Source organism: Schistocerca nitens, chromosome 1, assembly GCF_023898315.1.
Source record: "Schistocerca nitens isolate TAMUIC-IGC-003100 chromosome 1, iqSchNite1.1, whole genome shotgun sequence".
In the NCBI taxonomy this organism is placed as follows: Eukaryota; Metazoa; Arthropoda; class Insecta; order Orthoptera; family Acrididae; genus Schistocerca; species Schistocerca nitens.
Window position 1 is genome coordinate 121,642,580 of NC_064614.1, and position 17,611 is coordinate 121,660,190.

At 40.6% G+C, this 17,611-nt stretch overlaps 1 protein-coding gene across 3 annotated transcripts in view; it reads left to right on the plus strand.

Annotated features, from left to right (window-relative positions):
• Positions 1–17,611, plus strand: part of LOC126242504 (protein transport protein Sec24C) — a 121,328-nt gene that overhangs the window by 73,944 nt on the left and 29,773 nt on the right. For all 3 annotated transcript variants that reach the window (XM_049948093.1, XM_049948092.1, XM_049948094.1), the window contains exons 9-10: positions 2,033–2,236; positions 4,547–4,753. In XM_049948093.1, coding sequence (XP_049804050.1) covers positions 2,033–2,236; positions 4,547–4,753 — 411 coding nt within the window. The remainder of the gene's footprint in view (positions 1–2,032; positions 2,237–4,546; positions 4,754–17,611) is intronic.

The following is a 17,611-nucleotide window of genomic DNA, read 5'->3' on the forward strand; positions in this document are numbered from 1 at the left end:
TTGTGTAAGAGAGCACAAAAAGTTGATGCAATGGCAAAGTTAATTTTCTTTGGAGAAAATATTGCCAGGGGAATGCAGTAGGATAAAAATAATGATGTGAGAGGAAAGAAAGTGGCCTAATTGAGAAATAAAGAGAAAGAAGCATAACTGGGAAAGATGTGAGCATTTGCTTTAATGTTTGACAAAGAGACAGTGGCCATATGTGTTAACTTCTTTTTCTTAAATGTAACATGGTATTGAATTGTGTGGAGAGTGGAGGGTAACTTTTCCAGAGAGGAATAGTAGCAGCTGAGAAAGGAGGGAACAACAACAACATTCAGTTCATCAGCTGAGACTTGAAAAACAGTTTTTAATTTTGTCTTTCCTGCAACCAAACTAGGTAGATTCTCCTACACAGTTTCAAAGCTTGTATCCCTGTGCATGGTGATGGAACGAGTGGCTGATCTTTGGTACTGTGAACATCTTGCTTCACCTGTTTTTTGCAGTTTTCTGTAGCTTTCATAGTACTGAGGCTTCAGACATGACTTAAATCATCTATGAACAGCACCCCTTGTCGTTAATAATTTCACATAATTGAGTTGTCAGCAAAACAGTAACTGGTTTTCTTACTCACATTGTACATATAGAGAAACTTTTGTTGTAGAGGAATGTGAACTATCAACATGTTAATGAATTTTGTCATCTATTTTCAGCTCAGTAATTATTTGGGTCATTGGTTTTTTGAGAAGTCCACTGTTAAAGCATCATTATCCATATGTTTGTACAACACTGTCAGAATTTTGATAGCTGTGAGGAGTAGATCATGAATATTATGTCCTGTGCTCAGAGGCATGGAAACAGTTAGTGTTATTTCTTGTGATTACAACTGTTTGCATGTAGTTATATGCCACATTGTGTAATAATGTTGGTTGAAATGAAGTGTTTGTACCATTAATAATTGAAAATAGTGAAAACGTGCATTTTCAGAAAGAAAACTACTGCACACATAGATTACAATAGTATCACCAAGTTGACTGTGGAAATTTGTGAAATATTACTTAGTTGTTTAGATTGCAAAACTGAAATGGTGGCAGAATTATTCTTATTACTTTTAGATGATCTCCACGTCCATTTCTCAGAAACGTATGTTTTTCTTGCCAGCTACAAAAGTCACCTGCACCTATGGACCAAGGCATAATTTACTCTTCTGGAAGCAAAATACACTGTCCATCCAAAAAGTTGTGTGATTGAATTTATTCTTAGTGCATATGCAATGTCAGGGCAGTAGCTACAGTGGCAGCCTGGACTAACAACTGTAAATGATAGATGTGCATGTGACCGGTGAACTGTGAGCTAATATTGCCAAGTATTGGATATAAGATCATAATGTGTCAAAACTCACAAAGGAGCAACATCTCTAAATCAAACGTTCAAGGCAGTCTCCAGAATGTTTTGAGAAGAGAAAAGTGTGTGCAAAGTTTGTCCCGCACACCTTGATTCCCAACAATGCGTGGACACCGGTCTGGACTTGGGTGAAACATCATGGTGTTACCAATGCAAACCTACTGCAAAACAACAAAGTGCCGAAATTCGCATGAAGGGTCAATGCTGTGATTACACAAGTGACTTTCAAGTCATAGTGATGCACAAATTGAACACCCTCCCAAAGAAGGAGTTTTGATAATTTCACAAGGTTGTATAAAAGTTGTTTGTTGTACTCAGGTGGGGCAGGGGGGGTGAACATCTGAAGCATTAAAACCATTCTCATGTTTCTGCATTTTTTATTTATCCAGTCTCGAAACTTTCTGGGCTGAGGGTTAGAGTTGATACTTTGTGTTGGTATGTATTGGATATTCAATCCAGGTGGATTGACCCATTTTTATCCACCTTACTTAATTTATTCACTACTGTATATTATAAGCTACATCTGCTTTTGGAATGTGCTACAAAAGAATGTGCACTTTCAGACTTATTGAACTTTCATATGTGACTATTTTTATTGAAGATGGTTTTGTATAAACACATTATACTTACAGTGGACTGTTATTTACAGAATAACACCTTCCCAAAACCACCTGCAGTCATCTTTGTTATTGATGTTTCTTATAATAACATCAAATCTGGGCTCATCCACCTTCTCTGCAGGGAGATGAAAGAAATACTGAAACTGCTTCCGAAAGAAATGGGTGCAGAGAGATCTAGCATGAAAGTGGGCTTTATAACTTACAACAGCACTGTGCATTTTTACAATGTGAAGGTAAGTCTATCCTTTAAGTAAATTATGACTCTGATTTGACTTTTTTAATGTTAAGAGATGCTTTTAATTTTTGCTATTAGCAAAATTTCAGATTGATGATCAGGAGGAAAAACTCATTCAGTTGTTCAGAGTTCCTCAGTTTCTTTTTCTGGTGAGTTAGGGAGAATAGTAATTAGACTCTAGTGTTAAAGGGGAAGTTATTGTTTGTGAAGTGGAAAGTTTTTAGTATCACCTGTTGGATATTAGGAGTGGGAAGCAAGCTGCATTGATTTGGATACTGTGCATCAGAAAATGTTTGTACCATTTCCCTTTGCAGACTATTTGCATGTATACTGCACGGTTTAGATAATAGTATTGATAAAATTAATAATTTTATAAATATCAATACAATAGAGGGAAACATTCCACGTGGGAAAAATTATATATAAAAACAAGGATGAGGTGACTTACCGAACAAAAGCGCTGGCAGGTCGATAGACACACAAACATACACACAAAATTCTAGCTTTCGCAACCAACGGTTGCCTCATCAGGAAAGAGGGAAGGAGAGGGAAAGATGAAAGGATGTGGGTTTTAAGGGAGAGGGTAAGGAGTCATTCCAATCCCGGGAGCGGAAAGACTTACCTTAGGGGGAAAAAAGGACAGGTATACACTCGCGCGCGCGCACACACACACACATATCCATCCACACATACAGACACATGTCTGCTTGTGTCTGTATGTGTGGATGGATATGTGTGTGTGTGCGAGTGTATACCTGTCCTTTTTTCCCCCTAAGGTAAGTCTTTCCGCTCCCGGGATTGGAATGACTCCTTACCCTCTCCCTTAAAACCCACATCCTTTCATCTTTCCCTCTCCTTCCCTCTTTCCTGATGAGGCAACCGTTGGTTGCGAAAGCTAGAATTTTGTGTGTATGTTTGTGTGTCTATCAACCTGCCAGCGCTTTTGTTCGGTAAGTCACCTCATCCTTAATTTTATAAATAATTTGAAATAAATATTTAAATAATTTTATCAATAATTGATTGTTTTCATTGTTATATTAGATAATAGTATGTATTAAGTGCAGATTTTTAGATCAGAGATTTAAGCTGGTTCTGTTTGAAGTACACAGATCTTAATGATTTCAAGACTCTGGTTTGTTATATGCAGTTTCTGCACCAGTGTTTTCAAATGTGTGACTATCTTTTATTAAACTGCATCAAAGCCACAAGTCTCTCTTTCACCAAGCTTTCAGGAAACACAACATAAAATTACTGTCTTCATAACCGTTTAAGAGAGGAATGCAAGAAAAGAATAATAAAGGTAAATGTGGGTAAATTGTGTAAAACAGTTACTCGAATGTAGCAGCAACATGAACAACAAAGGTCAAAGCTATTTTGGGAATATGTAGAATAATGACACACACATAGGTTGAAAATATTTGTAAATTATCAACTAGATTTTAGTTCTTTCACTAGTACAAATAGGCCCAAGATTCAGAATACTCCAGCCACAGCATTAAATAAGATCGTGAACAACACAGCTGCCATAGTTGTAAAGAAAAGCTGCTGAATAACATTCTGTTCACTTGCTCACAAGATGTCTGAGTATGAGTGATGAGTACTGGGACTGTAGTTGCCTTAACTGAAATAGATACATTGTGACTCAGAAAGTAAAACTTGCAGTACAGCGTATAATTCTCCCAGTTTACTGACACCAGAGAAAGGCCTTTAATTGCTGCTCTCACAAATTGCAAATTGGAATTTACTTTTTCATTATCCATTCTGAGAGCCCTATCCTCCTATTTACTTTCCTTAAGACTACATTCCCAACTGCATTCACCAATTTGCAACAACACATTACCAGCAGTGTTTATAAATTTTTGGCCTAAAGTACCAGTCAATAAACTATTCTGTTGTGAAAGGCAAGTGGTAGTTATTCTTATCTAGAAAATAAACAGCAACTAGCAATATTGGAGAATTGGTTGCAAATACTAATAAACAGTGAATATGCTGCACACACTCGAGGCCACTTAGGTTGTGCTCTACGTGGCCTTTCTTTCCCTTGAAGAAAAATGTACATAGGAAGCACATTATTCATTAGAACCTTTTCAAAAGCCTGCAAATGTCTGAAAATAGGTTCAGCCAAGCCTTCTGTGATTGACAGTTGTATTAGACCCAGCCTGTTTACAAAAATGACTGTCATTCCTGGCTCCGCCTAAATTAATTCCCACAGTAACCAGTTTTTCTCCTGTATTAATTTATATTTCTATGATTTGTAGTACATTGTCAATTTTATTTAATACCTTACTTTTTTTTTTTACTTCAATAGGGATGCCTAGCTCAGCCACAGATGATGGTTGTGGGAGATGTGCAGGACATGTTTGTTCCTTTGCTGGATGGTTTCCTGTGTGATCCAGCTGAATCAGAGACTGTACTGGACAGTCTGATGGAGCAGATCCCTGAGATGTTTGGAGATACACGTGAGACAGAAACAGTGCTTGGCCCTGCTATCCAGGCAGGCTTGGAAGCCCTAAAGGTAATGGTTTAATAATATTTTTAGTAAAGTAATTGGAGACTGTTGTTGATCATATAATTCAAAACAGAAAACTCTTCTTGCTCCAGAGCAAATTATTTTGGCTTTCCGGTAATGGTGTAACATTCTGTTAACTCTCCTCATCTTCATAGCTCTATTCAAAATTCTCCATTGCATATGTCAAACAGGCTCCCCAGTATGAAAAGAATTTTCCCATAATGACATTCTCAAATAAAGTATTTGTGTACTTGCTGCTCCAGTTTTGAATGACAATTCAAGCTTTTAAACAACTTCTTCCACCTGTGACTTCACAGGAATGGTGGACGGAGGACAGATTTCAAAGTATTTCTTCAGAATGCAGGAAACTTCTACAATTGCAATTGCAAATGGGTGATATCTTCACTATGTAGACTAGTGTGCAGTCTGATTTTTTTTTGTTCTACATGTTTGTTTATGAATTATTTTTTTCTTTGTGTATTGGCATTATTAATTGGGTTTTGAAAATCAAACATTGTACACTCTGTAAAAGTGCAGCGTATTTCAGTTTCATGGGATTTCAGAGTATATGAGGTTAGTTCCCCATATGTTTCAGTAATGTTGGAAGTCTTTTACCCCTCGTGTTTCAGTTTGGTATTTATTTATTTAATGCTGTTCTTGCTGCATCAGTATTGCCTATATAACATTTCATTACTGTCAGTAAACCATTATTATACCATTTAGGCTTATATTACCCATTAATTAATATTAATTGTTGCTCCATTGTTTTCTGTTCGTATTTTTCTGTACTATGAATTATTCATATAACTGTGTGAAAGTCACTGAACATTTTACGTGGCTCTCTGCTCTTGGCACTATCACTTTTTACACTCCTCTTCATCTACTGTTGGGCATGGGAAGCACTGCACTATGAAATTTTGAATTGTGTGGCTCAGGTGGATACGTTGTCACTTGAGCACAATGCATGTACTACCACATGAACCCCCCACCTCCCTCCCTCAGGACCCCTTCCTTTTTTATTTATTAATTTATTGTTTGTCACTTGAGTTGTTGTATTAAATGCATAAATATTTTGTAAGATTTAAAGTCCCTCTCATTACTTTCACATAGTTTTTTAGTTCAGTAATTGATATTTCTTTTGAATATTTATATAAATTTAAATTTATTTTATTTGTTCAGGGAGATAAAACAACAGTGGTTCTAGCCCATTCTTGCCAGCACCTAATTCATTGCATGGTTTCACTCTCTGTGATTCTAGTAAAGCCAACACCCTGCAGGTCCGGGGGTTGGAATAGGCCCGAGGTATTCCTGCCTGTCGTAAGAGGTGACTAAAAGAGTTTCTCACATTTCGGTCTTTATGTGATGGTCCCCTGTAGGGTTTGACCTCCATTTTTCAAAATTTTCCTGAAGAGAGAGCCAATTGGGAAGGGCACTTTACATGATGCATCATGACCATCATGCACTGAGACCTATCACATGCTTTATTGACGTGGATCTGCACTTCGGCACATTCTCCAGATGTTGGGTGAGGTCACCCTCCTAGGTGCATATTTTTCCATCAACTGTGTAGGATCGTTTTCTACGCTGACGATGATAATGGACTTCTTTGCCTGGTTGCACCTGATATCCAGCATGGTAGCCAGTCGATTGTGGTGGGGCTGCCATGTACCCTGTTTGTTGTAGCCCCCTGACCAGACAGGGATCGCTCCGCTGATGCCTGCGCCGTTAACTCCCCAAGTATGCCAAGGAGTAGATTCCCGTCACCCTGGGGCATCGGGACTCCTGGCAATGAACATCCTGCCAGGTGGCTTCTGCTGTGACTGGGTGGTGCCTGTGGGGAGGGCTCCTTGTCAGAATCCCTGGTCAGTGTGTGTGGCATCAGGGTGGGTGACACGCGATGAAGCATAGTACATCATCTCTTCCTGGTGGTCAAACACCAGCACACCAGCAGTCTCTAAGCGTTCATGGGCTCAATTCAATGCACGGAAGTATGACCCCAAATCGTTCCTCTCCCTGGCCACACCATGAGAGGAACGTCAGGCTAAGAATGGCAGCAGCTCTTGTAGTGGACTGACAAGGCAGCCAGTCCACGGTGACGGGTAACCGAAAGGCACGCGTACACACACGCCGATTGGCGTTAAGTCTGAAACAGGATACGTGATGAAAGCTATAAAGAAAAGAACGGAGCTTCTCGTATACTTAACTTTAATTCATTGTGGTACATTTCTCTTGATAATACAAGTGAGACTCTCTCCAGATATGGTTAATGCGCCTTGCTAGGTCGTAGCCATGGACTTAGCTGAAGGCTATTCTAACTGTCTCTCGGCAATTGAGAGAAAGGCTTCGTACGTGTAGTCGCTAGCAATGTCGTCCGTACAACTGGGGCGAGTGCTAGTCAGTCTCTCTAGACCTGCCGTGTGGTGGCGCTCGGTCTGCGATCACTGCCAGTGGCGACACGCGAGTCCGACATGTACTAATGGACCGCGGCCGATTTAAAGCTACCACCTAGCAAGTGTGGTGTCTGGCGGTGACACCACAGCTCTTATTCATGCCGGTACCTTGTATTTTCAAGAGCTAATAGGGAATCTTTCATGACGATGAAGCCGTAGTTTTTTGTTGAGCATTTAGAGGACAAGCTTGGGGAGGTGGAGGGCGTGTCCAAAATGAGATCTCGGTCAGTCTTGATCAGAACAGCATCCTCTGCCCACTCACAGGCCTTGCTAGCTTGTGACAAGCTGGGGGATGTTTCTGTAACCAGTACACCCTATAAGAGCTTAAATATGGCCCAGGGTATCATATTTCACAGGGACCTTCTTTAGCAATCTGATGATGAGCTGCGCGCCAATTTAGAGCAGCGTGGTGTAAATTTCATATGGCGTGTCCACCGGGGTTCAAGGGATTATCAGGCTACCACTGGTGCTTTCATCTTGGGCTTCAAGGGTGATAAATTACCCGAGAAGGTCAAGGTGATGGTCTACTGCTGTGATGTAAAGCCCTATATCCCTCCTCCAATGTGGTGCTTTAAGTGCTGGAAGTTCGGCAATATGTCCCCCCACTGTACTTCCAGCGTCACATGTCAAGATTGCAGACTCCCATCACATCCCAATACTCCATGTGCTCCACCTCCCATCTGTTTCAACTGCAGAGAGTACCATTCGCCTTGCTCGCCTGACTGCAGGATTCTCCAGAAAGAAAAGAAAGTCATGGAGTACAAAACGCTGGACCAACTGACCTACTCTGAGGCTAAGAGGAAATTTGAACGCCTACATCCTCTACGTATGACACTCTAACGCCGCTGCAACAACAGTTCTAGCCCCATCAGCTCCGCCAACCCCAGTCGCCTCTCGGAGACAGAAGAATACAGCTGCCCCCTTTATGGTGGGGGGCACTTCATTCCCTGTTGCACCAACTACTTCAGGAGCAACACCCCCCCCCCTCCCACCCCTAACCATTGGGGATATCAGTCCCCACTTCTGACCCAGAGAAGCGTAAGTCGTTTTCGGCTCCTGTCACAAGGAGGGGGTTCCTTGGGTCACTCCCTTCCCAGGTTTCCACTAGTGGGAAAGATGACACCCACCAGTGGCTGAAGAGCCCAAAAGCAGCTGGTCATAGGGCTTTACTCTCATCCTCAGTCCTGTAGAGTGAATCAGTGAAGTTCTCCCAGCCAGGGAAATCCAAGGAGCAGTGAGAGAAATCCAAAAAGAAGATCCCCAAGACCAAGGGAATTGTGGTGGCACCCACACCACCTCTACCTACAAGCTCTGAATCTGTAGATGAGGTGGAGATTCTGGCGTCCACTGAGGACCTATATATCGCTGGACCCTCAGACACAATGGATATAGACTGCTCAGGCAAATAGTCAGTGGCAGCAGGTGACCCTGACATGTAAACTGCCTCATTGAATGTTCCATACCTTCCCAGTCTCACAATGACATCTTCCTCCAGTGGAATTGCGGCGGTTTTTTCCACTGTCTGGCTGAGCTATGGCAAATGTAAGCTTTACACCTGCTTTCTGCATTGCTGTCAAGGAAACCTGGTTCCCGGCAATGCGGACCCCTGCCCTCCGTGGCTATAAGGGATATTACAAGAACCGTAGCGACTATAATAAAGTGTCAGGTGGAGTTTGCATTTATGTCCTAACTTCAGTCTGTAGTGAACATGTGCCCCTTCAAACCCCCTCTTGAAGCTGTGGCTGTCGGAATGACGACGCAGGAAATAACTGTCTGCAATGTATTCTTCCTCCAGATGGTGCAGTATCCCTCAATGTATTAACTGAAGTGATTGATCAACTCCCTAAACCAGTGGTCGTCAAACTGCCGCCCGTGGGCCGCTTGTGGTCCAGATCATGTTTTCGTGCAGCTCGCGACCCTCCTGAACACCATCCACCACTTTAATTTAACGCGCCACTTGCCAGTGTTCCGCGGTGCGAAAGGCGTGAGCAGCCTGCTAACCAACAATGTGAGCCGTGCATCAAACGCACCGCATGCCAACGGCCGCTTGCTTGTCGGCAGTGGGCTTGTCTCGCAGCTGCTTCATTGTTAGCTTTGTCGTGACAGCCGTGAACTAAGTTTCGGTGCCCCTGAGCATTCGTCACATATTGAGTGTATTTGTGCTCATATTTGGTGATATAATTATTAGTGGATTAAATAATGTCTGATGTACCCTCAAGAACAGTGACCAAGAGGAAAATATGTGAAGAGAAAAGACGTTTCCAAGAAATATGGGAAGAAGAGTTTCGCTTTATAAGTGTACACAAAGAAGATACTGCTACTTGCTTAATATGCCGGGATACTATTGTGGGACTGAGGAGATAAAATTTATTTTGCCACTACACAAGTAAGCCCAATTCATTTGCAGTAGCTTTTCATTTGAGTTCAAATGAAAGAAAGGAAAAAAATTGCTCATCTAAAATCTAACATTCATCGTCAACAAAACGTTATGTTAGCAGCAGTTGGGCAAAGTGAGGCTGTCACAAGAGCATCATACCAAGTATGTAATATTCTGGCAAAAAATATGAAAGCTTTCACTGATGCTGAATTAGTGAAGCAATGTATGATGACTGTTTCTGAAACTTTGTTTCAAAATTTCTCGAACAGTAAACAAATATCAGCTGAAATAAATAAGCTCACACTTTCGATATCTACCTGTTGACGTCGTATAGAAGATATTTCAAAATGTATGTTAGAGGCAGTAATTAATAAAGTCAAACTATACAAATACTTCAGCTTGCATATGATTCCAGTACAGATTTAGCTTCAATGGCTCAGTTTTCATTATTTGTGTGTTACTGCACAAGTGATGGGGTAATAGAGGAAGATTTTTTAGCAGTTATAACCATGAAAGGTCACACAAAAGGATGTGATTTTGTGGGTGCAATTAAAGAATTTTTGAAAAAAAAAAAAAAAAAAAGACTTATCTATGAGCAAATTCATATCAGTATGTACAGATGGTTGTCTGTCAATGACGTGTGTCAACAATGGTTTGATAGCACTGACTAAGAAGGAATGGAATTTGCCAAATTTACTCTCCATTCACTGCTTACTGCATCAAGAAAGTTTGGCATATCAAATTTCAAATACCAAATTGACGAATGTTATGCAAACAGTTGTTGTTGTGGTCTTCAGTCCGGAGACTGGTTTGATGCAGCTCTCCATGCTACTCTATCCTGTGCAAGCTTCTTCATCTCCCAGTACCTACTGCAGCCTACATTTTTCTGAATCTGCTTAGTGTATTCATCTCTTGGTCTCCCTCTACGATTTTTACCCTCCACGCTGCCCTCCAATACTAAATTGGTGATCCCTCAATGTCTCAGAACATGGCCTACCAACCGATACCTTCTTCTAGTCAAGTTGTGCCACAAGCTCCTCTTCTCCCCAATTCTATTCAATACCTCCTCATTAGTTATATGACCTACCCATCTAATCTTCAGCATTCTTCTGTAGCACCTCATTTCGAAAGCTCCTATTCTCTTCTTGTCCAAACTATTTACCGTCCATGTTTCACTTCCATACAAGGCTACACTCCATACAAATACTTTCAGAAACGACTTCCTGACACTTAAATCTATACTCGATGTTAACAAATTTTTCTTCTTCAGAAACGCTTTCCTTGCCATTGCCAGTCTACATTTTATATCCTCTCTACTTCGACCGTCATCAGTTATTTTGCTCCCCAAATAGCAAAACTCCTTTACTACTTTAAGTGTCTCACAGTAATAAGCGTTAAAAGTTTCATTCATGCCCATGAACTTAATCACCGAAAATTTAAAGAACTTCTGCAGGAATTGCAAGCTTGTTACAGTGATGTTCTCCTACATACTGCTGTCAGATGGCTAACCAAAGGAAAAGTGCTGGAACGGTTTTTCAATTTGAAATCTGAAATTATTTTATTCTTACAATAAAGTTGCAAAAATTATCCTGAACTTGATTATGATGAATGGTGGATACTTACAGCTTTTTTGACTGATATTACACAAAAATTCAACACACTTAACTTGGAATTGCAAGGACCAAACAAGATACTTGAGCAAATGGCTAACAAAATATTTGCATTTGAAGCCAAACTGCAATTACATATAAATGAACTCGAAGTAAAAGATCTGTCTAATTTTTCAACTGTTGCTATGCTCCGATCAGGCTTAACTATCGCTGAAACTATTTACCAAAACATGAAAGAATATTTGGAAGAAATAAAAAACAGATTTGCAGATGTTGCAAATATTCTAAGCTGTTCCATTCTCGTAGAGAACCCTTGGCATGTTGGACATGATGATCCCAAATCTTTCTGCCAATTTGGATTTCCTAAAACTAATTTGCTAAATGAAATAATCAAACTTCAGCATGACACTCATCTTAAAGCTCTGTTTATAGAACATCGTGAAACACAGCAGTACACTGAATTTTGGAAATGTGTGCTTAACAATTATAAAAATTAACGAGACTGTGCACAGTTCATTTTAACACTATTTCCTTCAACTTACCCTCATGAAGCTTCTTTTCCAGAAAAGAAATACCTGAAAAATAAATTTAGAAAATGCAATGAGGATTGCATGCAGCCCAAACAACACAGATATCAACGACATAGCCTAAAAAGTTCAACATCACAAGTCACATTAATGAAAAAATTAAATATTTGTATTTACATTTGTTTTGAAATTAAAATGAATAAAAACCAGATTCAATTAGAGACCTGTAGCTTTCTTATATAGCTTGTTGCATGTGCAGTGCATCTGTCCTTTTCTTATTTTTTAAATTTCTTATTTATTTGTACATTTTTTGAAAGTTTGAGATTAATGTAATTATAATAAAGTTTTTGTGGCCATTTGAATAATGTAATATAATATTTTAATAATACATCTATCTCATCTTGCATGAAAGTACTTTAAAATAAATTTCAGGAACAAGATACACTGATCCCAGATTTGATTTCGGTAGTGGCTCAAAATTACTGATGGTTCCCTTCCTTCCCTTCACTCTTCATATGCTGCTGCCTAGCTACATGAATATTGTAAGATTATGCAAGTCATGTGAATTTTATTTTCACAGAGATAATTAAACTGGAATGAATTAGTGAGATGCACTGTGTGCTTTTTTTCCAGTTTATTGACATTTGATCAGCAGCATTTTATGCACTTTTCAACACTCATAAACATGGTGACAGTCCAGAATGAGATTTTCACTCTGCAGCGGAGTGTGCGCTGATATGAAACTTCCTGGCAGATTAAAACTGTGTGCCCGACCGAGATTCGAACTCGGGACCTTTGCCTTTCGCGGGCAAGTGCTCTACCACTGAGCTACCGAAGCACAACTCACGACCGGTACTCACAGGTTTACTTCTGCCAGTACCTCGTCTCCTACCTTCCAAACTTTACAGAAGCTCTTTTGCAAGGTTCGCAGGAGAGCTTCTGTGAAGTTTGGAAGGTAGGAGACGAGGTACTGGCAGAAGTAAACCTGTGAGTACCGGTGGTGAGTCGTGCTTCGGTAGCTCAGTGGTAGAGCACTTGCCCGCGAAAGGCAAAGGTCCCAAGTTCGAGTCTCGGTTGGGCACACAGTTTTAATCTGCCAGGAAGTTTCATGGTGACAGTCGTTCTGTGAAAGTCTATGAATGGCACATGTCATTGTTGACTCATGCTACCTCAACGATTATTCCAGTCTGTTTCAACACTTGACTCCTGTGAAGACTGACTAAAAATGTAATTGTTGCCACCATGACACAACTACTCGTATGTCTCCTACGAATATATCCTGCATAAACTAATAGTTGTCAAACCGGCAGATGGGTATTTAAAAATCTTTTTCCCTATATTGCAGAATTTCAGTGTCATAAACTGCACAGCAATGTTACTTGGCGAAGGAATCGCATACATCCAACAGTTGAGTGGTTTGTTTCTGAAAGTACTATTTCATTTCAACAGGTGCTAATGTTTAGTTTCTGAAGAATGACAAATGATATATATCCAAATCTGGTAAAGAATAAATGGTTTGCAGCTGTCGGCTTTACCTGTGTCCTTCATCAAATGAAAAATATACTGGAAGAATTGTAAGTAGGAGCGCGTAAAGTTATTCTATCACCTTTACAGGTGCCACTTGGTACAGGGGCAGATAGATTTGTCGTTGCAGTGCAAGGGGATGTAATAATGGAAATGTCTCTTTGTTTGTTTCTCAGTGCTGACAACAAATGGGTGCGTGTGCCTCATGCTGTGTGTTTGTTTACCCTCCACTTCTCCTCCTAAACCCTCGGATCAATTTCAACCACACTGATACACACATTATTTTCAATCTGTAAAGAAATATTCCCCCCATGAACCATGGACCTTGCCGTTGGTGGGGAGGCTTGCGTGCCTCAGCGATACAGATGGCCGTACCGTAGGTGCAACCACAACGGAGGGGTATCTGTTGAGAGGCCAGACAAACATGTGGTTCCTGAAGAGGGGCAGCAGCCTTTTCAGTAGTTGCAGGGGCAACAGTCTGGATGATTGACTGATCTGGCCTTGTAACATTAACCAAAACGGCCTTGCTGTGCTGGTACTGCGAACGGCTGAAAGCAAGGGGAAACTACAGCCGTAATTTTTCCCGAGGACATGCAGCTCTACTGTATGATTAAATGATGATGGCGTCCTCTTGGGTAAAATATTCCGGAGGTAAAATAGTCCCCCATTCGGATCTCCGGGCGGGGACTAATCAAGAGGACGTCGTTATCAGGAGAAAGGAAACCGGCGTTCTACGGATCGGAGCGTGGAATGTCAGATCACTTAATCGGGCAGGTAGGTTAGAAAATTTGAAAAGGGAAATGGATAGGTTAAAGTTAGATGTAGTGGGAATTAGTGAAGTTCGGTGGCAGGAGGAACAAGACTTTTGGTCAGGTGATTACAGGGTTATAAATACAAAATCAAATAGGGGTAATGCAGGTGTAGGTTTAATAATGAATAAAAAAATAGGAGTGCGGGTTAGCTACTACAAACAGCATAGTGAACGCATTATTGTGGCCAAAATAGACACAAAGCCCATGCCTACTACAGTAGTACAAGTTTATATGCCAACTAGCTCTGCAGATGATGAAGAAATAGATGAAATGTATGACGAGATAAAAGAAATTATTCAGGTAGTGAAGGGAGACGAAAATTTAATAGTCATGGGTGACTGGAATTCGTCAGTAGGAAAAGGGAGAGAAGGAAACATAGTAGGTGAATATGGATTGGGGGGAAGGAATGAAAGAGGAAGCCGCCTTGTAGAATTTTGGACAGAGCATAACTTAATCATAGCTAACACTTGGTTCAAGAATCATGAAAGGAGGCTGTATACATGGAAGAAGCCTGGAGATACTGACAGGTTTCAGATAGATTATATAATGGTAAGACAGAGATTTAGGAACCAGGTTTTAAATTGTAAGACATTTCCTGGGGCAGATGTGGATTCTGACCACAATCTATTGGTTATGAACTGCAGATTGAAACTGAAGAAACTGCAAAAAGGTGGGAATTTAAGGAGATGGGACCTGGATAAACTGAAAGAACCAGAGGTTGTAGAGAGTCTCAGGGAGAGCATAAGGCAACAATTGACAGGAATAGGGGAAAGAAATACAGTAGAAGAAGAATGGGTAGCTCTGAGGGATGAAGTAGTGAAGGCAGCAGACGATCAAGTAGGTAAAACGACGAGGGCTAATAGCAATCCTTGGGTAACAGAAGAAATATTGAATTTAATTGATGAAAGGAGAAAATATAAAAATGCAGTAAATGAAGCAGGCAAAAAGGAATACAAACGTCTCAAAAATGAGATCGACAGGAAGTGCAAAATGGCTAAGCAGGGATGGCTAGAGGACAAATGTAAGGATGTAGAGGCTTGTCTCACTAGGGGTAAGATAGATACTGCCTACAGGAAAATTAAAGAGACCTTTGGAGAGAAGAGAACCACTTGTATGAATATCAAGAGCTCAGATGGCAACCCAGTTCTAAGCAAAGAAGGGAAGGCAGAAAGGTGGAAGGAGTATATAGAGGGTTTATACAAGGGCGATGTACTTGAGGACAATATTATGGAAATGGAAGAGGATGTAGATGAAGACGAAATGGGAGATAAGATACTGCGTGAAGAGTTTGACAGAGCACTGAAAGACTTGAGTCGAAACAAGGCCCCGGGAGTAGACAACATTCCATTAGAACTACTGATGGCCTCGGGAGAGCCAGTCATGACAAAACTCTACCATCTGGTGAGCACGATGTATGAGACAGGCGAAATACCCTCAGACTTCAAGAAGAATATAATAATTCCAATCCCAAAGAAAGCAGGTGTTGACAGATGTGAAAATTACCGAACTATCAGTTTAATAAGTCACAGCTGCAAAATACTAACGCGAATTCTTTACAGACGAATGGAAAAACTGGTAGAAGCCGACCTCGGGGAAGATCAGTTTGGATTCCGTAGAAATGTTGGAACACGTGAGGCAATACTGACCTTACGACTTATCTTGGAACAAAGATTAAGAAAAGGCAAACCTACATTTCTAGCATTTGTAGACTTAGAGAAAGCTTTTGACAATGTTGACTGGAATACTCTCTTTCAAATTCTAAAGGTGGCAGGGGTAAAATACAGGGAGCGAAAGGCTATTTACAATTTGTACAGAAACCAGATGGCAGTTATAAGAGTCGAGGGACATGAAAGGGAAGCAGTGGTTGGGAAGGGAGTGAGACAGGGTTGTAGCCTCTCCCCGATGTTATTCAATCTGTATATTGAACAAGCAGTAAAGGAAACAAAAGAAAAATTCGGAGTAGGTATTAAAATTCATGGAGAAGAAGTAAAAACTTTGAGGTTCGCCGATGACATTGTAATTCTGTCAGAGACAGCAAAGGACTTGGAAGAGCAGTTGAACGGAATGGACAGTGTCTTGAAACTAGGATATAAGATGAACATCAACAAAAGCAAAACGAGGATAATGGAATGTAGTCAAATTAAGTCGGGTGATGCTGAGGGAATTAGATTAGGAAATGAGACACTTAAAGTAGTAAAGGAGTTTTGCTATTTAGGGAGTAAAATAACCGATGATGGTCGAAGTAGAGAGGATATAAAATGTAGACTGGCAATGGCAAGGAAAGCGTTTCTCAAGAAGAGAAATTTGTTAACATCGAGTATAGATTTAGGTGTCAGGAAGTCGTTTCTGAAAGTATTTGTATGGAGTGTAGCCATGTATGGAAGTGAGACATGGACGATAACTAGTTTGGATAAGAAGAGAATAGAAGCTTTCGAAATGTGGTGCTACAGAAGAATGCTGAAGATAAGGTGGGTAGATCACGTAACTAATGAGGAGGTATTGAATAGGATTGGGGAGAAGAGAAGTTTGTGGCACAACTTGACAAGAAGAAGGGATCGGTTGGTAGGACATGTTTTGAGGCATCAAGGGATCACAAATTTAGCATTGGAGGGCAGGGTGGAGGGTAAAAATCGTAGAGGGAGACCAAGAGATGAATACACTAAGCAGATTCAGAAGGATGTAGGTTGCAGTAGGTACTGGGAGATGAAGAAGCTTGCACAGGATAGAGTAGCATGGAGAGCTGCATCAAACCAGTCTCAGGACTGAAGACCACAACAACAACAACAAAGAAATATTATGGGGTAAGCAAAGGCAACGTCGTATTGGGTTGGGAGATGGTAATGTGGAGGGAGAAAGGGGAGGACGACATGGATACATACAGGGGGAGTGCAAAATGGACAGATAAAAGGGTGAAGAGATGGGGTGAGTGAGGGATAAGTCAAGATGGACGACAGAGTGAAGGACAGAAGAGACAGAATAACGTAAGATCGGAATAAATACATATCTAGCCAATGCCAGGTACCTCATCTAGTATGAAATAAAATTAAGGCTGTTGTAGTTCAGTTAAGTGAGTTGAAGAAGAATGACTTTCAAAACATGTAGAAAACAGTTGTGATCGTGTCTCATGTGACACAAACATTTAAGTATAAGTCCATTTGCTGTTATTAACCATCTGTTCATAAAGACAACGCACCAACATTTCGTAAGGCAATTACAGTGTTACAATTTATGGGTTTTTTGATGGTGGCAACAATCTGAAACTGAGAACATTCTACACGTAGTGGTCCGAACGGTATAGACTTTAATGATAAGTGCTAGAAAGTCAGTGGTAAACATCTTGCTTCTTTACTATAGCTAGTCTATTGGAGGTTCATAACACGCCATTTACATGGTTTGCCAGCTAATAAAAAGATTGGAAATCTGTGGCCCGAGGTGCCACATCATATTGTTAGTTTTGGCCCAAAAACGTTTGATGACCACTGCACTTAACCTTTCCTACTTTTGGGTGATTTTAACACCCATAACCCCTGTGCTTACTGGCTGAGGTAGAGACATCGAAACTTT